Here is a 27,877-nt window from a genome sequence, read left to right as displayed (position 1 = left end):
ATAGATAGATAGATAGATAGATAGATAGATAGATAAATAGATAGATAGATAAGATAGATAGACAGACAGACAGACGATAGGCAGACAGATAGATAGATGACAGGCAGGAAGGCAGGCAGGCGGGCAGACACACACAAACACACACACACACACACACAGAGACAGAGAAAGAGAGAGAGATGATAGTGTGATATATGATAGATGATAGATAGAGATAGATAGATAGATAGATAGATAGATAGATAGATAGATAGATAGATAGATAGATAGATGACAGGCAGGCAGGCAGGCGGGCAGACAGACATGCAGAGAGAGAGAGAGAAAGAGAGAGAGAGAGAGAAAGAGAGAGAGATGATAGTGAGATAGATGATAGATGATAGATGATAGATGATAGATGATAGATAGATAGATAGATAGATAGATAGATAGATAGATAGATAGATAGATAGAGATAGATAGATAGATAGATAGATAGATAGATAGATAGATAGATAGATAGATAGATAGATAGATTGATTTAATTCCCTGGCGATCCTGGGTGCATGACATCAGACTCTGGCTGCCTAAGGCCAACAACCCTGGGCCCACTGGTGGTGCCAATTCTGCTCTCCGGAAAGCTCTTCTGGAGAACAATTGATTGACCTTTTTTTTCTATTTACTGAGCGAATTACCTGCTGAGTTTGCTCACTTCCTACATTTGCCTTTCAGGGATGCTCCACAAACAGGCAAAATACTGTACAGAAAAAAAATCATTTCCTTACTGATAATGTGCAAATCTTTTTCCAGATCAAACAACGAGATCCCACACGCATGTAAGCATTTCCTGGCAAGCTTCAGCTGAAGTTCTTGCTGTAATGCGGGTTCTGTGCTGGTTGCGAATATCCGAACTACGAAGCCGTCCTGCAACACATAACGTACCAGATCAACAGTCCTGCTTCTTCCGCACTGTCTCTCCCTTAAAAAGACTTATGCAGGACAGCGATTCTTTGGAGTAACTTGAAGAAAAAAACAACCCTATTCAAATGAATTATTTTCAAATTAATTTAGACCCACTCAGACACTGCAACCCAATGCCTAACATTCACTGGATAAAATAATTATAGTCCACAAATTCCGTGCACACTCTTATTGATGTTATGCAAAGAGCTTGTTATGGTTATAGTTCGGGTTGTCATATTCGAGTTAAAAATTCCAAACTAAAAGGTGCAGAAACACAATAGTGTATGCCTTTTACTCTTTCTTTGGTCAATAACATGGTTTCCACAGTTTTCAGTATTTACTAACGCCTCACTTTCGGGAAAGTCACAAGAATAGCAAATAAAGCAGCACTTCCAATGATCAATTGGAATACCCCTGTCTGAGCTACAGTCAAGGCAAATTGGCGCTAAATAAGAGTGTGCAGAATTCACGGGAGGCCGGACTTATTGTCTTATAGGAGCCTAGCCACGCTAAACCAGAGGTCCCCAACTCCCAGGCCATGGTCCACTACCAGGCCGTAGCCTATTTGGAACTGGGCCAAGCACAGTTAACCATTAAGCAGACTAAGCACATGCTCAGGGCACCTGACCCAAAGGGGGAGCCACAAAGTTGAGAAAGAAAAAAAAACAACAATGAATATTTGTACAGTATGTACAAAGGAGGGGGGTGGGTGCTAAGGTGTCACTGCTTAGGGCTCCAGTGACTCTTAATCCACCACTGGCCATACGAGAGACGGGACCGTGTGTGTGTGCATATCTCCACTCGCATGAGCAGCGCCCCAAAGGTTTTTCTTCTCTGTTATGGAGTGGAGCTGCACACGCCTGCATGTCGGGCCACCGGTCGCGCAGCCTGGTTCCTCTCTCCCCCACCCACCCACAGGCAGGCCACCAACCCGCTCCGAAAACGTTGAGAGCAGAGGTTGAGTGGGACGAGCGTGCCCTGCTCAGCTTTGCTGATACAACAAGGCTGCCTGCGCAGGAGTGTTCTGGAGTGCCGGGAAGCCTCGGGGAGTCTGAAAGAGCACAAGATCACGCCACCCTCTTAGGTAAGCTCCCCATTGGGAGGGCGAGTGCGTTCAGCGAAGCGTTGTGAGAGTAGTGTTGGAGAACACACAAACCAGCATACAGAGACACTGCAGTTTAAGTAGGTTTTTACTTTCGTGGAAATAGAGGTATCAGAGTTTATCAAACAGTCCAAGTCATACACAGATAATTCAGTCAGTAATCAATGTCTTTCAGTTAAGGGATAATCCAAATAACGTAGTCCAGTCACATATAATCAGTCCAGTAATCAAAGTTTGCTAACAGTTGCAAAACTTACAATAGCTCACGCACTCAGATCAGATCAGCCCAGCATCTAACGAATAGAGAGAGCTAACAAACATTTGGGCTCCCTCTTATGGCCGATTGAGGGAAACAGCAACCAATCACATTTTACAGTATGCTTTAAAGAAACAGTTATAGCATTGTTACATGATTTATATATTGCCAACCCAACCGTTAGACAGACCCACAAAAGCTTCTCTTCTCTGCGGCAAAAGCTTTTGCAAATAGACAAAAGGGGGACGGATCTCGTGCGGTTTCAGGCCTTCTGTCCCTTTGCAAAGGCTTTTGGTGTGGGAATGCCTGAAGGAGTGCAAAACTGTGCCCCAAAGGCTTCTCTTCTCTCGAGTAAGTGGAGCTGCATGCATTCAAAGCACCAGCCCACCACTCACTTGGCCTGGTTCCCTTCTCCCCCACCCCAAGCCTGGCCATGAAGCTGCAAAGATTAGGGACCGCTGCTCTAAACTGATGACTCGTTTGACCCCACCTCAGGGCTCCACCTGGTCGTCTCCTACATATTAGGCAGATAGCAGTGGAACAGAGAACAAAGGTAGCAACGTTTAAATTGAAGTGTGTCAAATGTGAGTTGTTATTTTTTATCATTAACTGCTTATTGATCTGGTAGCACCTGAACCAGCAGCTCTTTTTAAAGTAACTTGCCACTACAAATGAAAATCAGATTCAAATCATTACTGTTATGCTAGTAGTAGGCATCACTGCCTAATTTCCAAGCATGTTAACTTTCAAAACATTCTGACATTCCATAGGCAACCAAGCTAGCATGATTTCAGCTGATGAAAAAATACCCACATTGTATAAATCTCAATGGCAAGGAAGCTAGTGCTGTCCCTGTCCCCCCCCCCTCACCCGACTGATTGCTCGGTGTAAATGTTAGTTGACGTGGCAACACCTACATCATTAAAAGTATTTTGCTCTGCATGAAATAATCTGGAGATGTATTTTTCAAGCTGGCAAGAATATCTACAGTAAAGACAGGGTTAAAGCTAGCATCTGAATATTTAATATTTGCTGCCCAGCCCTTTAACTCATATTTTTTTTAAAAAAAATCAGAGGGAATTTTAACTTACATCTCTAGAAGCTGCAATCTGATTAATGTATTCTCCATCAGTAAAAAGAATGTTTTGCCCTTCCATCTGACAGTCTGGAGAGAAAAAATAATTGCTAGGTCATTTCATATAAAATACGTCATTTTCCAATGCTCAACAGAGATGGATTCAAAATTTGGGAGAAAATACATTGAAAACTTTCAGAAGTAGATATGTTGTTCTATTCTGTAAAAAAAAAAAACACCACACTTGAAAAAACCTCAACAACTGTTACTATATATACAGAAAAAGTTATATTTCAAACTAATATTTTAAGAAATCAGTATACAGCACCATTACATTATCTCTGGATACTACTGAATGATTACACTTATAAGTGGTTCTTACACTTGTAAGAACTGTTACTGAATAGCATAAAAGCATATTTCTAGTCATGGGAAAAGGAAGTACATCCTCTTTGAGTTCTCTGGTTTTTAGGTATCAGGACATTGTAAAAATCATCCAGTCCTTAGCAGTTCTTAAAAGTAAATACAACGTCAAGTGAACAACAGATGACATATTACACATACTTGGCTTTCTTTCTGTAAAATAAATGGCATGATGTGTTGTTGTTCATCTGACATTGTATTGACCTACTTTTAGGAACTGCCAAGGACTTGTTTTTTTTAATTTCCCCGAAAATAAGACAGGGCACTTGGCCTTATTTTCGGGGAGGTCTTATTATTTTTGAGGTGCAGGAGGCGGCGAGCGTGGTCACTTCATGGCTGCTGCTGTGTTGCAATATTTTGGGGGAGGGCTTATTTTAATGCATGCGCTCAAAAGCCCAAATGGCCTTATTATCCGTGGAGGTCTTATTTTCAGGGAAACTGAACAGTTGTCCTGATATGTACAACCACAGAACTCAAAGAGGGGATATGTTCTTTTTCGCATGACTATATATCCATGATGGCAAACCTATGGCATGCATGCCACAGGTGGCACATGGAGCCATTTGTTAGGGCACACGAGGCATTGCGCTGTCAGCTCCAGCGCGCATGCGCGTGCTGGCCAGCTGAGTTCAGCCTCCTTTTAAGGGCATTTTCCGCCTTTCAAGGAAGCCTCCAGTGCACGAAAAGCCGACCCTACAGGCAAACAGGAAGTTCGGGAACGGACTTTCAGTTTGGCCGTAGAACTGTTTTTTGCCCTCCAGAGCATTCAGCGAAGCCTCCTGAAGGCTCCAGAGGGTGAAAAACGGCCCTACGAGCAAACCGGAAGTCCGTTCCCGAACTTCTGGTTTGCCCTTAGGGCCAGGTTTTCGCACTCCGGAGGCTTCAGGGAAGCTGCTGAAGCCTCCAGAGGCCCTCTGGGGGAAGGCTGTTTATGTCCTCCCCAATCTCCTATAAAGCCTCTGGAGCCTGGGGTAGGCGAAAAAAGCATGCAGAAAATGGGGCTGTTGCGCCTGTACGCTGGGGAGCCGTGCACTGCATGGTGGGTGCGGCACACTCACACACGACCCCCCCCCCCCGTGCGCATTCACCATCACTGCTATATATCATCCTAATAACCACCAAGGAACGGGGTTGTGACCAATATATCAGCTAATGTTCAGTATGTTCCGGTGGTTAAAAAAGGAAAATTTAAGGCCACACAGGCAATCATCAGGAGAAAGGAGTTTCAAATAGCCGAGAGCAACCCCACAGCCTCTGGGGAGAGCCCCTTCCCTTCAGAGAGGAAGGCCAATGACCCAATCAGAGGAGGCTCCTTCTCCTGCCTCCCCTCAGTGAAAATCTGACTTCCCCTGGGGGTTCTGGGATGGGAGATTTCTGTCCTGCTTTTCACTGGGGCTGGGGGAAGGAGAGGGCTTGGAGGGATGGGAGTAGGAACGTTCTATTTCCCAGACCCCCTCAAAAGCACACTCCTAGGTTCACGTTTTTAAGCTGAAAAATCAAAACACTGAAGCCGATCCGTTTTGCCAACCAATCTCCTCCAGATCTTCTCAATGGTGGCTGAGAGCGAGCGTGAACCCCCTAAATCCCCCCACGCCCTTGAGGCTTTCTGACCCATTCCCAACTTTTCCCATGTCTACAAGCTGGAAACGGTGTCCTCAAAATTGAAGCAACATGCAAACTACGTGAAAAGAACAGGATGGTGACAGTCTTCCAGAGACCGGACCTGGAGTCTTTTCCTAGTACGATCATAAAGCAGAAAGCAAAACATTTCCTTTCTTTCTCCGTTGGGGGCAGCTATTAGAATGCATCCACTGGTGTTTACCTAAGGTGTGTTCTGGTTCTGAAACATTGAACCAATCCTTGATGAAGGGACAACCTGTAACTCGGTGGTTTCTACTAAATTACATTTGATGCCTTTTGTTGATCTTTTAGGATAAAGATATTTCAATCAATCATTCAATCAGAATAGAGCTGGGAGGGACCTTGGAGGTCTTCTAGTCCAGGCCCCTGCTCAAGTAGGAGACCCTATACCAGTGGTGGCAAACCTTTTCGGCACCAAGTGCGGAAAAGGGAGCGTGCATGCTCGTCTGTGCCGCAACCCAGGGGGGCAGGCACATGCTGCAAAATAAACATCCAGTTTCTGGCACATGCAAGTGCCCCAGCCAGCTAGTCTTCTAGTGACTAACGCACATGCATGCATGTGCGATGATCAGCTGCTTAGTGTGCATGCTCACGCTGGAAAACAGAAGACCAGCTCTTCTAGTTTCCGACACTGCCACACGCATGAAGGTCAGCTGATTATCGCACATGCGCGCGTGCCAGAAACCCGGAAGAGGAACGGGTAACACAGTGTGTGCCAGGCAACATGGCTGCCATTCTGGACACGCATGCCATAAGTTCATCATCACGGCCCTATACCATTTCAGACAGGTGGCTGTCCAACCTCTTCTTAAAAACCTCCATTGATGGAGCACCCACAGCTTCTGGAGGCAATCTGTTCCACTGGCTAATTATTCTAACCAGTGGTGGGTTTCTTTTTTTTTTTTACAACCAGTATTAAGTATGTTCATGTGCAGAAGCGTCCAGGCAGGTGGGCGGAGCTTCCCACCACTGCTACTATTGGTTCACCTGATCCGGGCCAAACCAGGAGCAACCCACCTCTGATTCTAACTGTCAGGAAACTTCTCTTTAGTTCTAGGTTCTCTCCTTGATTAGTTTCCACCCATTGCTTCTTGTCCTTCTCTCGGGTGCTTTGAAGAAGAGGTTTGTTAGAAAATATTGTTAAGAGTCAAGGCACTGTTGTGCATACCTGGCAGTGTTACTATTCCATCTTGTTCCAAAGATTCGGGATTTATCCTTATGGCTGTCCTGCTGTGATTGTTTATATCCCGATATAACAAATAGCCCTGAAAAACACCAAATCACAGCTTTCAGAATGACAATCTCAGGGACAGACCAAATGCCCTTTCACCTTTGACTGGAGTTTTCTGTTCTACATGCTCCATTTGCCAACAGGAGGAAAAGGGAGAAAAATAATTGCATGCCATATTTAACGGATGACAGCAAAAACTTTAAAATTATCGCCAAGAAGAATCACAAATCTCTGAAAGCAACGAGTACAGTGAGAACTTCATAATGACATCTGATGGACAGGATATCGGGGTTGCAAGACTGCCAGCAGCAGGAACAGTAAGTCCAGTTGCCTCTTGAAAAAAAGCACCTTTGGGACAACCATGAGCTGGGTGACTGAGAATCTCCATAATTTCCAACCTTTTTCTTACCTGAGCATAACCCAACCATGATTTCTTCTCTTTCCTGTTTTTGACGCGAGATGTGGAATTGTATATATGGCCCTGTAAAGCAGTAAAAATAGCATAAGATTCTTGAAATTGCCTTTTTTTTCCAAACCAAAAAGTAAAATACAAGAAAAAAAATGACTGGAAAAAAAACCTTTCCATGATTTTTTTACCTCATCGTCTGATTTGCTATTCATAAAATCACATCCTCTTTCTGTCAGCGCTGAAATCTCAAAATGGCCTCAGTCAGGCCAGTTTCAGACATTTTAAAATACCTTATGTAAGCTTTTATCTCGGAGGATACATTACCCTGACAGTTCCACTGTATCCAGAGCCAATTTTGTACAATCCATCTTTGCACAATAGATACAAGAAGTAGCCATCGCTCTGGAGCAGAGTCGGGTCATCTTCATCGACTGAAATGTCCTTCAAGGACCATTTGTGCATCAGGGAGGCTTTCTTAATTCCGCTGCTGAACCAATCCTGGATCTGTATTTTGCCAACCAGAACCGCCTGCACGCTCCTCTGAAGGGAATTTAAAATAGATGGCACCTAAGGGAGAAAAACAGCAATAATCCAAAATTATTGCTTATCGTTAAAAACTTTAAACCACCAAAACTGAAAATGAAAAGTGGATGGGTCAGTAGGGAGGGCAGCCGGTTGGGGGGGGGGGGGAAGAGAGGAAAAAGCAATAGGTAACAACAGATTTTGGTTCTCGTTCAAGAATCTCCCACAATGGATGAATGGCTGCAAAAGTTGATGGAATCAGCCGAGATGGCAAAACTGACTGCTTTGATTAGAGACAAAAATATAATTACTTTTGTTTCCAGTTGGAAACCACTTCTGGACTTCATGCTTGAGGTGGAGGAAAAAATGAAACTTTGATTTGGGGTTTACCGATTACATAATTTGTTGTTACAGAAATAGCTAGCTGCACCAAAGGGAGTTTTTCCTTTTCTTTCTTTTTCCCCTTTTCCCCACATTTTTCCCTTTCCCTTTTCTGTCCCCTATATTTCCTACTATTTTCTTTTGTATTTTTGTATCTTATGATATTAATACATAAATAAACTAAAAAAAATATTAAAGAGGAGAAAAAATAAAAAAAATATAAAATCAAGAATCAGTGGATCTCCTTGCAAAGCTGCTCAATCAATACAAGGGAAAAAATGGTGGCCTGATTATTCAAAATTATCTGCTGTAACTGCAACCACCTTTTCTTCAGAAGGAATTAACGTTAGATGGGTTCCTAGATTTTTTCCCCCTTCTTTGGCAAAGGTGGTTTAAGTTCATATATTCATTCTTTAACATGTTCCAGGTAGTCCTCCTTTAGCAACTGCAATCCATTCCAGAGCGATGGCCAAGTGAACCACATGATTGAAAGATGGGGGGGGGGAGAGGGAGCAAAAATGCCCTCTCATTCAGATAAAATTCTCTTGTGCAGCAATACCGGTCCTACTGTTTACTACAATTGTATTTGAGAACTGAGGCAGTTGCTAAACAAGGACTATCTGTATACCAAACATTTTTTCTTCCCAGTTTGTGCAATTAAATTGGGGAAATTTGGGGTCAATGACAATCAAAATAGAATGTAGGTTTGGAACCTGCTTCAAATTACTTTACACATGTTCTTAGATACAAAAGGAGTTGTCCTCAGCACCAGAGACTAGCTATATTTTTCTATGGCTTTAGACTAGCAGAGTTCAGCACAAAAATACTAGTGACACTTCTCAAATACTGATTTAGACTTTGGTTTGTTTGTTTTTTTTACTCCTAAAGCTGATAACCCAGCATTGCTCAGGTATTTTTTTTATCCTAATCCTGTATTAGACAGGAAAAACCTTGATTTTGTTGAAAATTTCTGGACCAAACGTAATTTCTAATGTTGGATATTACCCCTTACCAGAGGGAGCCCCTTGTGGAGTACTGTGAAACCATTACCATAGCATCTCCACTGCGCTGTACAGTAGAAGCCATTTTACAGCAGTACGGTAGAAGCCATTTTAAGGAACAACAGGCTGTATCTTACAGAATAGACACGCCGAGGGGTGTTAGGGGTGTCTTACCCCCACAGTATTTGTTTCCAGAGAGTAAGTCATCTGTGTACCAGAGTTATGCTGGAACACACACACGCTTTTATACATATATAGATTATTTCCAAATGAGATGTTAATAAGATTTTTTTAAAAAGAAGTCAAATTCACAAAATTGGCAAATCCAAATAGGTCTCTCCCCCCCCCCCCCCCCCTCTCCCTCCCTTCCTCCCTCTCTCGGTATTTCTGATGCAATCTTTACAAAACTACTGTTGCCTCCAGAATTTTTAGACTTGGAAAACACAGTGGGTTTCTTAAAGAGAGCTATTCCTGCACGTGAATGAGGCAGAATACAAGACCTGGATGGTCTGGCAAGCATGACTCCCATTATTGGTCAGGATAGCGGAGATGGCTTGAAGCGTCCGTCCGGTCTCTCCCCAGGCAGCCACAAGACTGAAGAGGCAAGCACAGGAAAGGGCGGTCAGCGACTGGCCGGGACTGTCATTCATCCCAGTGCTCCGAACCGTGATTTCTAGCAGGAGCTGGAACAGAGACTCTGCAGACAGAAGAAAAGGTCACTTACACACACGCAGTAAGGGTGATGGAGGCATGCAGGCACACAGCAGACACAAAGAGAGGGATTTGCATACTGCGACGTTGCTGTGGCCTGGCACACTGGCAAAATATCCGTGAACGGATGGAAGGACTGAGGTTTCTTTGGCAAATAATAACTTTAAGCTACTCAAGGAGATAGGTAAAAGCTCTAACCAGAGGCCATTCTTCAGTCATTCCATCCCCATCTAGAAAAACACCCACTAAGAAACAGATGATACTCCATTGGTAATCACAGGCAGGAGATATTGCTGCCCTCACATATAAGCCAGCACTTCACAGCACAGGCTGCACTGCAGTTGCTTGCTTGCTCTTTTGGCTGCCAAGTATCAGCTGCAACAACCAATGACAAGCTTTTGTATACAGGTAATGCTCGACTTACAACAGTTCATTTTGTGCCTGTTCAAAGTTAAAACGGCACTGATAAAAGTGGCTTATGAGCAAAATGCCTATGGAGATTCTCAGTCATCCAGGTCATGGTTGCCCCAAAGGTGCTTTTCTCAAGAGGCAAGTGGACTTTCTGGTTTTTTCTTTGAAGACGTTTTGCTTCTCATCCAAGAAGCTTCTTCAGCTCTGACTGGATGGTGGGAAATGGAAGGATTTATATTCCTGGCAGAGAGCTGGTCATTTGCAGGACACAGACAAACCTCCAAGGGGCCTCGACAGCTCTCTAAAAGGATGCAAATGACCTGCTGTCTGCAAGGAATATAAATCCTTCCATTCCCCACCATCCAGTCAGAGCTGAAGAAGAATCTTGGATGAGAAGTGAAACGTCTTCAAAGAAAAACCAGAAAGTCCAGTTGCCTCTTGAAAAAGCCTATTTGGGATGACATATGAGTGTTTTTCATCTTTATGACCATGGCAAATATTCCCATTAGTCACATGATCAAAATTCAGACACTTGGCAACTGGCATGTACTTAGGATGGTTGCAGGTGTCCCGGAGTCATGTGATCTCCTTTTGCGACCTTCCGACAAGCCAAGTGAATGGGGAAGGCAGATTAACTGAACCATCGTGTTACTAATTTAACAATTGTAGCGATTTTGCTTAACAATTGAGGCAAGAAAGGTGGCAAAATGGGGAAGGGCTCCCGTAACAACCGTCTCTCTTAGAAACCGAAATGTTGGGCTCAATTGTGCCTGTATTTGAGGACTGCCTGTATTTGTTAAACTGTCTTTATCTTTGCAAAGAGTTTGACAAAGTTCTCAAAAGAGCAAAGGCCAAGTTCTTGTCAGCAAAGGGCTTTGAGGGAAGAGCTCCAGCTCAAACAGGAATACATGTCTGAAAGATAAGATTTCAGGCATGGTTTTAAAATGTTTAAAGATAAATCAACCAAGTGTTGGAAGTGTCACCAGACGCCGGGATCATATTACCATATGTGGTGGACATGTGCAGAGGCAAAAAAATATTAAGCAAAAATTCGAACGTGGTTGGAAAGGATGATACAGCAGTATATTGATTCAAAGCCGGAATTGTTTTTGTTGGGTATTTTACCAGATATAGTAAAGATAGTAAAGAAAATGTATATTTAATTATTCATGTAATAAATGCAGATAGAATTATATTTGCACAAAATTGGAAAACGGAACAAATTCCCTCAGAGGGAGAGGTAATTAAAAAAAAAATATTTGTGCAGAAATTAATATTGGCAATATTGGCAATTAAAGAGAAGGAAGAATATTATAAGATATGGGGTTGTTTTTAATCATTGGATAGAAAATGAATATAGGCAAAAAGAAATAGAAAACTGAATAATTTGGGGGATGTGTGTAGAATTATAGGGGAGCAGTTGAATTAAAAGGTAATCGAAATGTAAATGTAAAGGCAAGATAAAAATAGATTTAAAATGATGTAGCTGTTAAATATGACGACACAAAAACTGTATCCAGATGACACACTGTGAGATTAATAATGTAAGAGAGGTGATGGAAAAATAAAATAAAAAAACATTAAAAAAAAAAGATTTCAGGCATGGTTTGACTAGTCACACTCCCTTGTTTTACTGACTTTGAGCAAATGTGGGAGACCTTACCTAGAACTTCAGGAGGTTCTGACTGAAGGCCTTCTGGCTGCTGGCCTTGGAGGACATTGAGGAGAGCCTGCAAACTTCTCAGACAGAGAGACGGGTGAGAAAACCTTGTCTCTTTAATCAGTTCGAACACTTCACATAGTCCAACTTCTATGATCTAAAAACAGAAAGCAGGAAGTTCCCCCTTAGCCAGAAGTGCTTCTGAATTCTGTCCCGCAGAACGTTTCCAAGACACGAACCCCTCGGACCTGCCTGAGGTCCCTTACCTTTGGCAGCTTCACGAGAGGCTCTTTGGCTTCTTCCTCCTCGTCGCTGTCCGAATCCCCACTCTGCACTGTATTTTTGGAGGCCAAGGCCATGGAGGTTTCCTTTTTTTGCCATTCCAAAACACAATGCCTCACGTTGCAGTAGACGTTGAAAGCCGAAGGGTTGCTGTGAAGCTTGATATCCGGTATGGATACCATACTATCAAGACTTTCACTCTGATGAAACAAGAGATTTATTTTTATTTTTATTTTTTGCCTTGCAATCAACTGGGGAAAAAAATCTGCATCTTACATTACAGAGGATTTGTCAAAAGCTTATTCTCCTCCCTGCTTTAATATAATGGATAAGCTGGGGTCAAAAATTTCTTCCTGGTTCAAAGAAAAGCAAGAAAGCAAGAGTATGTTCAAAGCCCAGAGTGGCAATGCTCAAAGTACAAATGTTCTCAACACACAAAAATAATTCTTTAAAATCCAGCATTGCTCTTGGTGGGATCCTGTGAGAAGTCCCTTAAACTAGGGGTCCCCAATCTTTTGGATCTCAGGGACCACTAAATTCATAATTATAAATCCCACAGAACACTAATATGATCTGCCTAATGACTGGGTGGTGTGGGTGTGGCTAGATAGTCATGTGACTGGGTGGGTGTGACCAACTTGATGTCACTCACATTGAGGGGAGCTTTGCCAGCCTCTACTCGCCCCTCCCCTCTCAGTCACTCCTTGTCAACCAGGCTCCTTAGGGCCTCAACAGGAAGCAGCTGTTGGAGCTAAGCAGCTACCATGAGAAAGAGTTGGCAAAACAGCTGGCTCAGTTCAAATTGGATCTGGCCAAGAAGGAGGCTCAGCAGAAGCACCTCACTGAGGAGGACTATGAGCATAGACTTTCCAAGCAGAGGGAAAACCTGTGGGAGTGCAAGGCCAGGTAACGGCATCTGGAGGCTCAGTGGGCTGAGATAGTCAGCCAGTTCCAGGCCATGATGCAGTCCCACTGGAACAAAGTCCTCGGGCTCTTCACCACCAGTGGCACTTCCCTCCAGCCTTCGCCTAAAGCCCCACACCAGGAGGCTAAAGCGGACCACCAAAATTTTATCACGGACCACCAGAATTCCACGGACCACCAGTTGGTGACTGCTGCCTTAAACCATCAGCATAAGCAGCTCTGAAACAAAAGTGTCAGCAACTGTATGTCATTCGGGCCACTATTCTAAAAAAGGCAGAGTCATCAACAATTCAAAGGGTTGCAGATACTTGCAAAAGGGGAAAAATACTCTGAAAAAATTATGGATATGTAATAAAGAAGATTATTATTTTTTAAAAAGTCACATTTTGGGTATTTTTAAAAAAATCAGGAGGCGACAACCATCATTCTCAGCCTAGTAAATGCCATCCTAGCTTGTCCCAGGGGTTATCTGCTCGGATCCTCACCCCTTTCTGAGCATAAGTGGCCGTAGGACTCCTTTTAGTGGATTATTTAAAGTCTCCACTCCTTGAAGGGGAGAACACCTTGGCTCTTCTCCTGCTCCTCCACAGACGTCACCCCATTCAGACGTCGTTCCAGAATGCTTGGAAGCAGCCTGCCTTGACCTTGTGGATTGTATCACACATTCTAGGATGAAACTCTTGGAACATTAGAACCATGGGAGATTCTCCAGGGGGCCTCTAAGCACACTTAGGAGCTCTGGTGGCACAGGGGTTAGAATTCAGTATTGCAGGCAAACTCTGTCCACAGCCTGGAGTTCGATCCTGACTGGCTCAAATTTGACTCAGCCTTCCATCCTTCAGAGGTCGGTAAAATGAGGATTCAGATTGTTGGGGGCCATAGGCTGGCTCTGTAAACCACTTAGAGAGGGCTTTAAAGCACTATGGAGTGGTATACTTGTGAACTCTCAAGTCTCTTCTTTCTCTATGGAAAGTGATTAATGTGTGTGTGGCGGGGGGGTAGTGATAGGTAGGTAGGTAGGTAGGTAGGTAGGTAGGTAGCTAGGAAGGAAGGAAGGAAGGAAGGAAGGAGGAAGGAAGGAAGGAAGGAAGGAAGGAAGAATAGGTTTACAGCATGTGTATATGTGTGTTATCTAAATGTATGGGTTGATATATACTTTCTTTTGAGAGCAGGCAACAGAATTTAATGTTTAACGTGTGCCAGTGTGCTCAAGGTAAAAAATGACAATAAAGGTTATCTTATCTTAATCTTATCTAGAGCTGTGGTGGTATAGTAGTTAGAATGCAGTTGTGGTTGTTGTTAGTTACGAAGTCGTGTCCGACCCATTGCAACCCCATTGACAATGTTCCTCCAGGCCTTCGTGTCCTCTATCATCCTCTGGACATAGTAGAATGCAGTACTGCAGGCTATTTCTGCTGACTGTTGCCACCAGTTCGGCAGTTCAAATCGTACCAACTCAAGGCTGACTCTGCCTTCCATCCTTCCGAGGTGGGTAAAATGAGGACCCAGATTGTTGGGGGCAAGAGGCTGATTCTGAAAACCGCTTAGAGGGGGCTGTGAAGCGGTATAAGTCCAAGTGCTGTTACTATCATTTTATTTTACGCTACCCTACCCCATTTATATTAGTCTAAGTGCTATTGCTAGCGTCTCAAGAAACCCCTACTTTTAATAAGATTTTAAAAAACCCTTAAGATTCTGTGAAGTAGGAACCTCAACCTCTTGTGAGGATCAATGTTCTCATGATGTTTCAGCCTTTTCTCCTCTCCACCTACCCCCTCTCTCCAGTGTATTTGTGATTACGATATCTCTGTTATCAAATATGTAACTTGTATTTTCACTTTTAGGTGTTTTAACTACCAAAGAGGGGAGGAGATCCACAGGGAGCACAAAGACCATAGGAAACAGGCTGTTACTTTTCCAGGGATTACATGTTATCTATAAAACTTTTGTGATTCCCATTAAAAAAAAGAGTTGGGACCGCTATATTAGGAATTATATAATTCTAACATGAAGCCTAATTTGGATTTTGTCAAACGATTAATATACTTTTTAATTCCTTCCCGAAATATCAATAGGAAAAAAACAAAGAGAAAAACAAAAGAAGGTACCTTGTTCCGTGCTCTCATTTTCAATTTACTTTTCTGCTTCCGTTTCAGCTTTTTCTTGCTCAAAAGTTTTTTGCACCTGTTTTTTTTAAAAAAAGGTAAATACACATTATTTCAGTTGAAAAGTATCACACAAGCTTTACACATTGGATTTAATGGCCTCCAGAATCCACTGTTTTCAGGACCCAAATTTAAAGCTCTCCATCTCCAACCGTTTCCTAAATCCAAGGCCCAATTCACACATACCTACTTATTTACATCTGACACCTTTTGTTAAGTCTTTAGGATAAAGAGATTTCAATCAATCATTGAATCAGAATAGAGCTGGAATTTGAGGTCTTCTAGTCCAGCCCTCTGCTCAAGTAGGAGACCCCATACCATTTCAGACAGGTGGAGCTCCAACCTCTTCTTAAAAACCTCCAGTAATGGAGCACCCAAAACTTCTGGAGGCAAGCTATTACACTGATTAGTTATTCTGTCAGGAAATTTTTCTTTAGTTCTAGGTTGCTTCTCTCCTTGATTAGTTTTCACCCATTGCTTCTTGTACTGTCCTCTGGTGCTTTGGAAAATAGGCTTGTTAGAAAATATTTTTAAGAGTGAAGATACTTAATTCTTCCATAACAAAGCAGGGATTCTGATCCAAGATTATATGATACGGTCGGGTTTTTTTTCCCCCTATATCCCTGGGTGTATGATTAGATCCCTTATGCCCTTGGCCTTTCCTCCAGAGAGAACAGCCTTGACACTGTACTGTATGCTAAAATAAAATTATCTCTGTCTCGCATCACCATTCTGGAAAGTTGATGGCCCTCAGCATAGATTAAAACCATGTGTTGAAAGTTTCTTAGGATTTCATTTTTGGCATCCTTGAGAAATTGTACAAGGATGGTAACCTAAAATGCTGATTTAGGGGCTGCTCATCTATGCTTGCTTGTTGATGGAAGTCTAAATAAGTGTATAGTCTCCTCTAATATATTTTTTCTCAGATGGTGCAATGATCTAATTTGCCCCCTTTTGCCACTGTACTTTAGGAAACTTGCATTTCACCTCTTAGCAGATGCTAAACCCGTCCAGAAATATCATGAAATGTTCACAACTACTTTCAATGGAGACAAAAACTGTACAGCAAGTATAGCATACACTTTCCAAACTGTTGAGACCTCAAAAGCAGAATCATAACCACTTCATTCCTGTATCCCTCTAGCATTAGGTCTTAACTAGCTCAGTGTTTTAACAACCATAAAGTCAGCATTTTAGAATCTTGACAGGCTATTTTATAAGAATAAATTGTATGTATTTATCAGTTAGGTAACTCTACATTTTATACACATAGATTTACTTTTATGCTTTTAAATTTTTCACTTTTATTTGTTTGCAATTTGCTGTGCTTCCTTTGTATCTTACTGGTGGTTTTTTTTCCCCTTCCTTAATTCCTATCATTAAACCACACTTAACTCTGATTAGTGACCATAGTACAAACATCAACATTTTATTCTGGTCTGGCCAACTTTTTGAATTTGAATTTGTCTGAAGTGGTATAGATTCTCCTAATTGAGCAGGGGGCTGGACTAGAAGACCTCCCAGGTCCCTTAGTATTTAGTATTTAATACATTTATAGGCCGCCCAATCCCGAAGGACTCCGGGTGGCATACAGAAAATATTTTTTTAAAAAAAACAAAGAATTAAAAAAAACAGAGGAAAACAGATTAAAAACCACATCATGCACCCAATCTGGTTGGGGCTGGACCTCAGTCATGAGGTCAACAGCCCCAGGCCTGCTGGAATAGCCAGGTTTTGATAGCCTTTCGGAAGGCCATGAGAGTGGGTAGGGTCCGGATCTCTGGGGGTAGTTCATTCCATAGGGTCGGAGCGGCTACAGAGAAGGCCCTCCCCCGGGGAGCCGCCAGCCGCCATTGTCTGGTTGACGGCACCTGGAGAAGGCCCACCCTGTGTGATCTTATCGGCCGTTGGGAGGTATGCGGCAGAAGATGGTCTCGCAGATATCCGGGTCCTAGGCCATCCAACTCTATTATTCTGTTATTTTGTTATATCCCTGCTTGTTTCTTTCTTTTTTAAAAAAATGCTTGGACACAATAGCTTGGTGCCAATGAGCGGTATGAATTTACAGTTCTTTAAAGCCGTATACTGCAGCAGAATTGAGGCCTTTGAACTATGGTGTTGGAGAAGACTCCTGCGAGTCCCTTGAACTGCAGGGCGATCAAACCGGTCAGTCCTAGAGGAGATCAACCATGACTGCTCTTTAGAAGGCCAAATCCTGAAGATAAAACTCAAATACTATGGCTACCTATTGAGAAGGAAGGACTCACTGGAGTCCCTACTCAAGGACTCACCTAATGCTTAGAAAGACTGAGGGTAAAAGAAGAAGGGGATGACAGAGAATGAGGTGGCTAAATGGAATCACCGGCTTGAGCTTAAATGGACTCCAGAGGATGGTAGAGGACAGGAAGGCCTGGAGGAATGTTGTCCATGGGGTCACGATGGGTTGGACACGACTTCGCAACTAACAATATATAAGTCTAAGTGCTATTGCTAGTGTGAAATTGGTATTGAGATAAATTTCTACCTGTTTTTTTTTCCTGATTTAAGCTATCAACTAAATCTTTTGCCTACCAACCCACGCCCTCCTTTCGTGATGTCCCTTCAAGGAATCTGTGTAAACTGCCCCCGCACTGGTGTATTACATACCAACATCCTACAGTCATGGCCAGGGGTGCCAAAACCCGGTGAAGCTCTGCCCTGATCACAATCTGATTTTCTACCAAAGAAAGTTGTGTATCCAGTGGGGCACCTTCGCATAGGAAGCTCTCGAGCTGCATTTGAAATCTTTGAGACAAACTCAGCCACCCTGAAGATAGTGGATTTGCTTGGAACTTGTGGGTGATATTACCGCTTTGAAGGAAAGCAAGACCAGGGGGGTGGAAAAATACTAAGAACCACAGGCGAGAAGTGTGCAAAATTAGGACAATTGTAAGCATCCTGCATGTTCACTCTACACCAGCTTTTAGGCACCTTAGCTAGTTGCCGATTTTGTTAATTTTTGCATAGGTAAAATATGTATTTTTCCCAAAGCCATTCTGGACCAAGACCAACTGCTGATTAAACTGAGGAGATGAGGTAATGAAACAGAGTTTTCAGGCATAAGAGAAAAGAGAATAATGGACCTGCTTAGGCTAATACAGTACAGGCAGCTCTTAATTTACGACCGCCATTGACCCCACATTTTTTGGTTGCTAAGTAAGACAGGTTAATTGAGCTTTGCTCCATTTTACAACTTGTCCTGCCACCATTGTTAAATGAATCGCTGCAGTTACTAATTTAGCAACATGGTTGTTAAGTGAATCTGGCTTCCCCATTGACTTCGCTCGTCAGAAGCCCGCAAAAGGGAATCACATAAACCTGGAACTCTGGAACTGTCCTAAGTACATGCCAGTTGCCAAGCATCTGAATTTTGATCACGTGGTCAGGGGGTTGCTGAAATAGTCTTGTCTGTGAAAAATGGTCCTGAGTCACTTTTTTCAGTGCCGTTGTAACTTCAAACAGTCACTAAATGAACTGTTGTAAGTCAAGGACTACCTGTACTCTGGTTGAAGGAGGGGCACTTTTCTTTAGTGCTCCTGACTAGTTCTTCTTTCGGAAGCAATTGTGGGGATAAATAGAAGAAATAAATAATGCACAAAAATGTTATGAATTATTTTTTCCCTTTTAATTGGTTGTATTGTATTATTCTAGAACATCATTAGCATATTAGATTATTTGAAGGCAATGTTATTCAAACTGCACTGACTGGAGATGATTCACACTCTTAATGTTTAAACTTTAAATATTAAAAAAAATGGTTTATACCAATATCATCTATAATTTCTAAAATATCAGGGAGATATGCAATGTTTACATTTTATAACCGAAGATAGATGTGGCATTAATAAACCGCTGCAAAATACAACAAACTATTTATTATACAATAAAGTATCCATCTTGAGCTCAGTATTTAAGGCTCCAGCATACTGTTATTTATTATTGTTTGCCCAAATTAATGAAATAAGAAGCAAAACAAAAGAAACAAAATGTTTTTTTTAAAAAAACTTATTTGATTTCTAAATATTATGCCTAATGAAAAGAAATGTAATTTCATTTCAAATTTAATTTCCAAAATTTTCTTCACAGTACTTTTGAGATTTTTTTGCACGTGCCCCACATGGAGTAAAATGTTCTTTTCTGTTTCGTGGCATTTCCATTGTTTATAAACGGTATGATTTATCTACCCAGGAAGTTATCGATGTATCATCGATACTGAGTTATGTCCCATCTCTAAAACATGTTGTACCTTTTTTATATTTATGCCCTAACAGATGGTATTGGATTAGCATAAACATTTTATTAATGAATTTCAAATCCCTAGTTTGTGGCACAACGTTTCCAAAGCATCTCTTAAATTGTCCCTGTACTGAGAAGCCTGAATACATGGAATTCAGCCTTCATCTCCCCAAAGAGCATCCCTTCTGGAGCCCATTTATAGGAAGGCAGAATTATGAAAAGCCAAGGTCTAGCTTTATAATACCACCAAGGATACTTAGGAAGGTGGGTTTATCTCTCAATAACGTCAACTTTGTGCCTAGATCCAGGCCAAGATGGAGTTGTGTTTTACTGAGCCAACAATCCATCATCCCAAACAGGCTGGCTTTCACTTGACCTCACATTCCAGAAAACTAGCTCCAAGTCCATGAATTCAGAAGAAGGGGTCAAGGGTCCTTCTGGAGGTTTATGGAGATTCTCAGTCATTCAGTGCCGAAGAAGCTTCTTGGACGAGAAGCAAAATGTCTTCAAAGAAAAACCAGGAAGTCCAATTGCCTCTTGAAAAAGGACCTTTGGGATGTCCTTCTGGAGCTTATCTGGTAAGACATTCCCCTCCTGGTGGCTGCTGCTCTCATCATAGGTTCTGTTTGCTTCATCATTATTTCTGTCATGTTGTTAGGGGACTTTCAACCATCAACTAAATCCAGTTTTCAAACTCCAGTTTTCCAGCAATAATGACTGCCCCGAACCTGTGGAAATGCGCAGCCAAGACAGATAATACCCTCAACTCTTAATGGCACCGGGTTGTCAACAACTCAACTATTTTCAAAGCAAAAGGAAAAATAAAAGTCCAGTTGGTGAATTATAGTAAAGAAAATGGAGGAAAAAATGATTGGTGAAAAGAGAAAAAAAATGAGAACAAAATAGTCAACCCTAAAGGAAGTCAACACTGAACTGTTCTTTGGAAGTAGAGTTATGAAGCTGAAGCTCAAATACTTTGGCCACCAAATGAGAAGAGAGGACTTGCTGAAGAAGACCCTGAGGTTGGAAAAGATGGAAGGCAAAAGGAGAAGGGGACAACAGAGGATGGGATGGTTACAGAGGGTCATCAACTCAACGGACATGAATTTGGACAAACTCCGGGAGACAGCAGCAGACAGGAGGGCCTGGCATGCTGTGGTCCACAGGGCTGCGAAGAGTCAGAATCACAACTGTGAGCAACAGCGACAATTATGCATACCAGGTAGGGGAGACTTTTTCCTGTGCTAGATAATGTTAGATGAAGGAAAACACTTGCATAATACCTGCTTGCCCAGACCCACTTTAGCTCAGTTATAGCCATTCACCTTTTTATTATCAAAAAAAAATTCAAATCAAGCTGACCAGCATTTTTGCAAATTATAGGAGATTCTAAGGCGCCCTGAGACAATTATTCAGTTTTCATTTTTTTAAAAAATATATATAAAAGGATTTAAAGGATAGCATGCCTTTAGGGCAATGCAACGGGAACAGGTCTTTCTTTCAGAGGGTGTAGGAAGATGCTAATGAGAGCAGTTGCTGCTATTTGCAGAAAGCATCCAGAAAATGAACTGGACCATAGCTGGTTTCTTCTTGCTCTCCAAACATGCTAAAAATTTGATGGAGAGTGTTGGGGTGTGTGTGTGACAAGAAGAGCGGTTGTCTCTAAGGATTACCCCTCTCTGGCAGGATCTAGCTATTCCCTTTCCTTTGGGAAGTATAAAGGGGTGGGATGGGGATGACAAAAGGATGCTCTGGATAATTCACCAGGTTGCCCACTGAAAGTCTCTGCTCTTAACAAAGGCTGTGTTTCTATCAATCTTTTTTTTAAGCAGCCTTTTACAAAAATGGCTGCAATGGCCAGGTGCAATTTGCACATACGTTTGGTCAGCCTTCCTGGGTAAACCAGAGAGGAAATGCAAATAATTTGGTGAGATAAATCTACTTCATTGTAAGGTTACATTAGCAGAGTCTTCGCAGGTCTGGAAGTACAAACTTTCTGCCTTCATTTTTAAGCATCTGATCAATCAAGGCAGGCCGTTCCTAGGTTTCTTTGACCGTTAAAGTACTGGGGGCTTCCCCTCCCATTATCTGACCACTTCCTATCTTCTCCTGTCCCTCAAAGTCATTCTTACATCACAAAAACCCGGTTTCAGATTTTTCAAATCTTCAGAGGGTTTAAAGAAGAGGGAAACTGAAGTGGCAGAAGGCAGCTGAAGTTCTTTTTTTTAATCTGAAGGAAATTTAGATTAAAACATTCCTCTAAGAGAGTATCTTCCATACAGCCTGATGGTGTTTGGGGGGGAAGAATCCGTGGTCCACAGCTGAGCTAAATGGTGCTTCTGTTAAAGCCGGCTAGGGTGACAGAAGAGACCCTTCTGTGCAAAGTTTGCAAAAGACCAAGTCACACTTATTTCATGCTGTAGGGATGCCATCTGCTAAAACTGTAAAAACACTTCCTGAATAGGTTTAAAAGCTATTCAGGAAATAGAAAGTGAGAAAATAGCGGGGAGGGAGGGATCTTATGCAGGTTTGCTGCCTTGGGTGAACTTCTAAAAGTGGGATTTAAAAAAACCCAATAAATAATAAACTCCTTTTGCCATCTTTTCCATGAATTTCATTCTTCTGACAACTTCTGAAGAAGCCAGAGGTTTCCTCAGAAACCTCAAGGACCAGAACCTTGTTAGAAGTCAAAAGGAACCGCTTTGCCAGTGAAAATACTTCAAATTCACTTCCCATCTTTAATAGGCAGATGCCATGGGAAAGGAGAGTTCACACCCCATCTTCACAATTCATATTATAAATAAGCATCTGAGCATTTCTTTCAGAACTTTGTCATTCCAATTTAAGGAAAACTATTCAGGAAAACATTGCCTTTTCTACCAACTGTTCTTGTTGTTTCTTTTTGGTATTGAGGAAGCCCTGATTACGTCTCCTTGGGAGTACAGCCCACAGAGCCCCTCTGCTATGGGGATCAACTGGTGGGCTACCAGAGCTCTTGGCCCAACCTTTCTCATCAATGAGATGCTAAAACGGTAACAAGGGGGAAGCAAGGAGGGCAGACTATGCAGGCTCTTGGAGGAAAGGCAGGAGACAAATATTCACACATGGATAAACAGTTCTGTTCTCTTTCACAGCTACAAAGAAATTTATGCAGGGAGCATTCCACAAATCAGAAGTTTCTCAACTCACAGAAAGTAACAAGAGATGAGACAAAAGATATATCTCTTTCCTTCTTTTCTTATCTGGTTCTAACTGGGTGTGGGATGGACAATGTACATTTCATGTCAAACTGTACATTTAACATGACAGTGTTTGCCCCTTGTTAGCAATCACAATGATGTAAAGCAAAGGTCTCCAACCTTGGCAACTTTAAAACTTGTGGACTTCAACTCCCAGTTTTTCTGGCTGGGGAATTCTGGAAGCTGAAGTCCACAAGTCTTCCACAAGTTGGAAACCCCTGATGTAAGCCATTAAAAACATTCCATTATACATTTAAACAAAGCATCTCTGTACATTCTTCTACTTGCACAAAATTTTACTAAATAAATTCCTTCCAAATAGCACACAAATAAAGTTTATAGAATTAATTTTCAAAATTACAAAAAAAAGGAGGGGGGGAGAGTTTGATTAAAGTCCAGAGAACTGTAATTGCTAGCTCTTTATAGACACAGCCATCCCAAATTGAAGCAGAACACATGGAAATATCTATAGTACTAGTAATATTTGGATTCAATATTTCATTATAAAATAATTCATTGCATTGAGATATTTGTAGCTCGTCTTTCAGAAGCATTTTTTAATGGATAGGGAGTAAAATACTCAGATTAGTATGAAATCTAGATTATTGGATGGGTACTGTTTCTCAAATTCATTGTATGCCTGTATTCATTCATTACAACTTCACGATGCTAGAATATCTTTTCCCTTCTAATAGAGCAGTTCCTGTGGAAAAGAAATTGATGCAAAGTATAAACCCACGAGGGCATGCCATAAGCTAGTCCCTGAAATGTTATTCTGTGATATACGTGTATATTTACCAAGCGTATTTCTTAAAAAGCTAAATCTGATAGAAATAGATCTGCAAGCTTTATGTTCTCACTTGGGAACATCCCTGAATTTACAAAAGTTTACTTTGCAAAAGTTACTGTATGTGTGCTTGTTGGAAAGAAAGGCCAGTATATCTTTTATTTGAAATAGATAGGGTCAATTTGAGTGTTGACTGACTTCTCAGAGCCAGGAAAAGAGAATGCAAAATATCACAGGACCAGAATATCTGCACAAATACTCCTTCTAGAACTGGGAAATGATTGCAAGGGTCCCCAAGAAGGCCAAAGATGTCCTACCTTAATACATTCATGGCTAAAGGAAGTACCAAGAGATAGATAGATAATAGATGATAGATAAATGGATGGATGGATGGATAGATATCCTATTTCCAAAATACTATGCTTAACCCCCCCCCCTTTTTAAAAAACCCATCTCTTCAACAAGACTAAATTATTGCATGTGAAGGATGAACATCAATTCTGAATGAAAGTTATCAAATACCGAGTAGAAAATACTTCGGCCAATGTCACCTACAAATTTAAATGTTGCCTTAGCAACATCTTCCCCCTTTTCTACAATATGGGTGAGGTCATTGCTAACCCAAAGACAAAATACAGTCATTCCAAGAATATTTACACCTTAATTGCTTAGCTTCTTACCAAAAAAAAAGAGACTCCATTAACATAATTACAAATGGTTTGAATTACTTTGATCAGCAAATCTCTCTGAGCTCACAACCATATATACTTCAAGCAGGCAATGCATAATATTATTTATTTGTTGTCCTTACAGGTCACCAACTCTCATAGATTCATGATAGCATACAAAAGTCCATTATCAAACAGCCATTCAAAATAAGTTTAAACATCCGTAGTAATCGTGATTAAAATATGCTAATTCTCCACAATATATTGCTGGTCCCAACATTTGAAGATATCTGGGGTCTGCAACATTTGAAAAAAAAAATATTCATCAGTTCCATTTTACTAATCAATAAATTATAGTAGGAGAATTTTTCAACTGAATAACAAAGTAAAAACATTTTCAAGTAAGCATCTTTTGAAACATAATAAAATGTAATTGCTGACAAATGCAAAATGATTCTAAAGAAAATCAAGTTAAGGAAGCAACCACATTTTTGCATTCATAAACAATTGGTATATTAATCTTTTAGGCATAAATTTTACATGGTTTTGCAATTTTAGATGATGATATTTATTTATTTTATTCCATTTGGATGGCTTGCCACTCATCATCATCATTCCCAATATAATTCACTTGCCATACTGAAACCCTCAATATGATGACACAGCTAATTTGGAAGCGTGCAACTTAGCCAGACAAATAATGCCTCTCTTGCATATCTTCAACATGTAAACAGACAAGGCAAGGTGCAATGCTATCCCCCAAGCTTAAATCATAAGCACGAAATGGCTACAAGAGTCTGAATAGTAAGCTCCTAGCAAGAAAAAAAAGAAAGAAAGAAATCACATCAGGATGACGCTATCACCTTTTCTTTGTTGCAGCAAATTTAAAGAACGAAGCTTAGTACTTTTGACAACTCAGCTATCGCATATCCGCAGAAGAGGATGTAGTAAAGTTATAGTAGAGAGAGAGAGAGAGCAATTAGTGGTCCCTGCAGATGTTTCCTTACCTAAATTAAGTAACCTCATCAGAGCAATTCACAAGAACGTCCCCGCACATTTATCCACCTGCCTTTCCATCTCAACTCAAAATGTGGGCAGTAAACAGGACAGCAAAGGTGTTCGCCACAGAAATTATAAACTGACCCAGGGAAGGTAAGAGCTCGGGGTACCCGAATGGCACCTGAAGGGAGGGAGAGGAACAGGGATGAGACGCAGCAGCGCAGGTGAGGAGACAGCTGCGTAATTCAAGAAAAGCTCATAGAGATGCCAACTTGCTGCCCTTGGGCTTCTCCTGCCTCTATCACCACCAAGGGGATGCTCTTCTCTTCCCACGATGCCCTACCAGACCCCCGGACCCCCATAAGAAAAAGGGAGGAGGAGAACAGGGGAGGGAGAGGAGAGGGAAGGAGAGGAAAAGGAGGGGAGGAGAGAAGGAGGGGGAGACCGAAGGGTTGGAGGGGGGGGAAGGAGGAGAAGGTGGAGGGGCCCCCTCCCCTGAAGGGAGGGAGAGGAAGAGGAAGGGAGAAGGGGAGAAAGAGGGGCGGGGAAGGAAGAGAAAGAGAAGGGAGAGAAGGGGAAAAAGGGAAGGAGGAGAGGGGATGGAGAAGGGGAAGAGAGGAGAAGGGGGAGTGGGAGAAAAGAAAGAGGAGGGGGGAAGGGGCAGGAGGGGAGGGGAGCAAGAGAAAGAGGAGGAGAGGGCGAAAGGGGAAGAAGGGGAGGGGCAGGAGGGGAGGGGGGCAAGAGAAAGAGGAGGGGAGAGGGAAAGGGGGAGAAGAGGCAGGAGGGGAGGGGCAGGAGGGGAGAGGAGGAAGAGAAAGGAGGGGAGGGGGAAAGGGGGAACAAGAGAAAGAGGAGGGGGAAGAGGGGAGGAGAGTAGGAGCAAGAGAAGGGGGAGAGGAGAGGGAAAGGGGGAGAAGGAGGGGGAGAAGAGGCAGGAGGGGAGGGGTTGGAGGGGAGGGGAGAGAAGGGGGAGGGGAGAGGGAAAGGGGAGAAGGAGGGGGAGAAGAGGCAGGAGGGGAGGGGCGGGAGGGGAGGGGAGCAAGAGAAAGAGGAGGGGGAGGGGGAGAGTAGGAGCAAGAGAAGGGGGAGGGGAGAAGGAGGGGAGGGGAAAAGGGGGAGGAGGGAGAGGAAGAGGAGGGGGTGGGGGAAGGGGGGAGGAAGAGGAGGGGGTGGGGGGAGGAGGAGAAGGGGAGGGACGGGGGGAGGGGGCAGCAGAAGCCCTTCTACCCCTGGGCCCTTTTGGCTCTTGGCGCAAGAGCTCCGTCCTCGTGGAAGGGAAAAGCAGCGCGGTCAGGGAGGCCTCATCCGCGGCGCCCATCCTCGTGAGTGGGAGGGGGGGCGGCGTCTCCAGCGGGCGTGCCGCCCAAAAGACCCCCTTCTCCGCAGACGCCTCTCGGGCTGCACGGCTGGCGCCGGGACCCCCGCAGGAGCCGCCGCCGTCTGGGCCAGGCGAGGCGGGGCAGTCCAACCGCGCTTCTTCCACCGCCGCCGCCGCCCCTCAGCCTCACCTGCCGGCCAGGTGCGCGGCCTGCTCGCGCTCGCTCAGCGCCGCCGCCGTGTAGATGCGCCGGTAGCGCTCGGCCAGCGCCGCGCCCGACAACAGCAGCAGTTGCTCGCGGCCCGGAGGCCCCGCCGCCGCAGCGGCAGCGGCAGCAGCCGCGCCTTCTCCGGGACCCATGGCCGCCTTCGCCCAGGCGCTCCGCCCGGCCCGGCCCACAGTCCTCGCTCGGCCACCGCCCGGAAGGCCCCCGCGCCGGCGGCGATGACAGGCAGCCGCGGCCCGTCAGCGGCGGGAGGAGTCGGCGGCTCTGCGGCTGCGCGGAGAGGGCGCCCTCCCGCCCACGTGATCTCGGGTGGGCGGGGCGGGGCGGTTGCCATGGCCGCCGAGGCCGCGGAGCTTCGGTGAGGGCTGGGAGAGGTCTCTGGTGCCGCCGCGTCTTTCCTCTCTTCTCTCTCCCGGGCGAGTCTCGGGGCCCTTCGAGGAAGGCCCGGCAGCCGCGTCTTCTTCGCGACCCCCGGATGCGGTGGAGGCGAGCGGCTCCTCTGCCCCGCTGGCGACCTGAGTCCCTCCGGAGCCTCTCGGCCCCCACAGATGAGACCTCGGTGGGGACGGACCCTCGTCGAGCAGCTCCTTAGCCAGCTCGGTCTCCTTCGAACCAGGCCTGGTGGGGTTCCTGTTGCATTTTAGGACAGTGGTGTGTGTGTTGTGTGTTAAGAATAAAATACCGGGTAGTCCTCCACCTACGACCATAACGCAGTCTCATATTTCTGTCATTAAGTGAGACGGGTCTTGCATCATTTTGCCACCCTTCTGGCCACGGTGGTTAAATGATTAACTGAGGTTGGTGAGTTAGCAGCACGGTTGTTAAGTGAATCTGGCTCTTCCCGTTAACTCAGATGGTCGTAAAAGGGGATCGCCTGACCCCCAGGGATGCTGCAACCGTCATAAATAAGAGTCCGTGGCCACACACCTGGATTTGGATCCCGTGACCGCAGGATGCTGCAACGGATTTTAAGTGTGAAAAACCGTCCTAAGTCACATTTTTGCAGTACCACCATACCATAACTTTGAACGGTCACTAAACAGATCATTGTAAGTCGAGGACTACCTATATGTTTTGCGTGTGACTTATGGCTACCAGCCCAAGTTCTCTTCCAGAGACTCCCAAGCTGGGGTTGAAGAGCTGGCCTGACACGACCTGATTACATGGCTATTTTCCCCTTCCTTTTCCTCCTAAGCGGCCCTTTCCCCCATACTTGGCCCTGGAACCATGGA

At 43.6% G+C, this 27,877-nt stretch overlaps 1 protein-coding gene across 13 annotated transcripts in view; it reads right to left on the bottom strand.

Moving 5' to 3' along the window:
- Positions 1–26,884, bottom strand: part of MYCBP2 (MYC binding protein 2) — a 149,426-nt gene extending 122,542 nt beyond the window's left edge. For 7 of the 13 annotated variants that reach the window (XM_032226683.1, XM_032226685.1, XM_032226688.1 and 4 more), the window contains exons 1-10: positions 26,610–26,883; positions 15,077–15,152; positions 12,029–12,244; positions 11,766–11,919; positions 9,481–9,677; positions 7,401–7,643; positions 7,077–7,148; positions 6,605–6,701; positions 3,389–3,462; positions 762–900 (exon numbers count right to left, since the gene is read on the bottom strand). In XM_032226683.1, the coding sequence (XP_032082574.1) occupies positions 762–900; positions 3,389–3,462; positions 6,605–6,701; positions 7,077–7,148; positions 7,401–7,643; positions 9,481–9,677; positions 11,766–11,919; positions 12,029–12,244; positions 15,077–15,152; positions 26,610–26,779 (1,438 nt within the window). In that variant the 5' untranslated portion in view covers positions 26,780–26,883. Of the gene's footprint in view, positions 1–761; positions 901–3,388; positions 3,463–6,604; positions 6,702–7,076; positions 7,149–7,400; positions 7,644–9,480; positions 9,678–11,765; positions 11,920–12,028; positions 12,245–15,076; positions 15,153–26,609 lie in introns of all 13 variants that reach the window. The other 6 variants (XM_032226680.1, XM_032226682.1, XM_032226684.1 and 3 more) reach the window with 1 other exon arrangement.
- Between the last annotated feature and the right edge of the window lie 993 nt (positions 26,885–27,877).

The sequence above is a fragment of the Thamnophis elegans genome, chromosome 11 (assembly GCF_009769535.1).
Source record: "Thamnophis elegans isolate rThaEle1 chromosome 11, rThaEle1.pri, whole genome shotgun sequence".
In the NCBI taxonomy this organism is placed as follows: Eukaryota; Metazoa; Chordata; class Lepidosauria; order Squamata; family Colubridae; genus Thamnophis; species Thamnophis elegans.
This window is presented reverse-complemented; position numbering and strand designations above follow the sequence as displayed.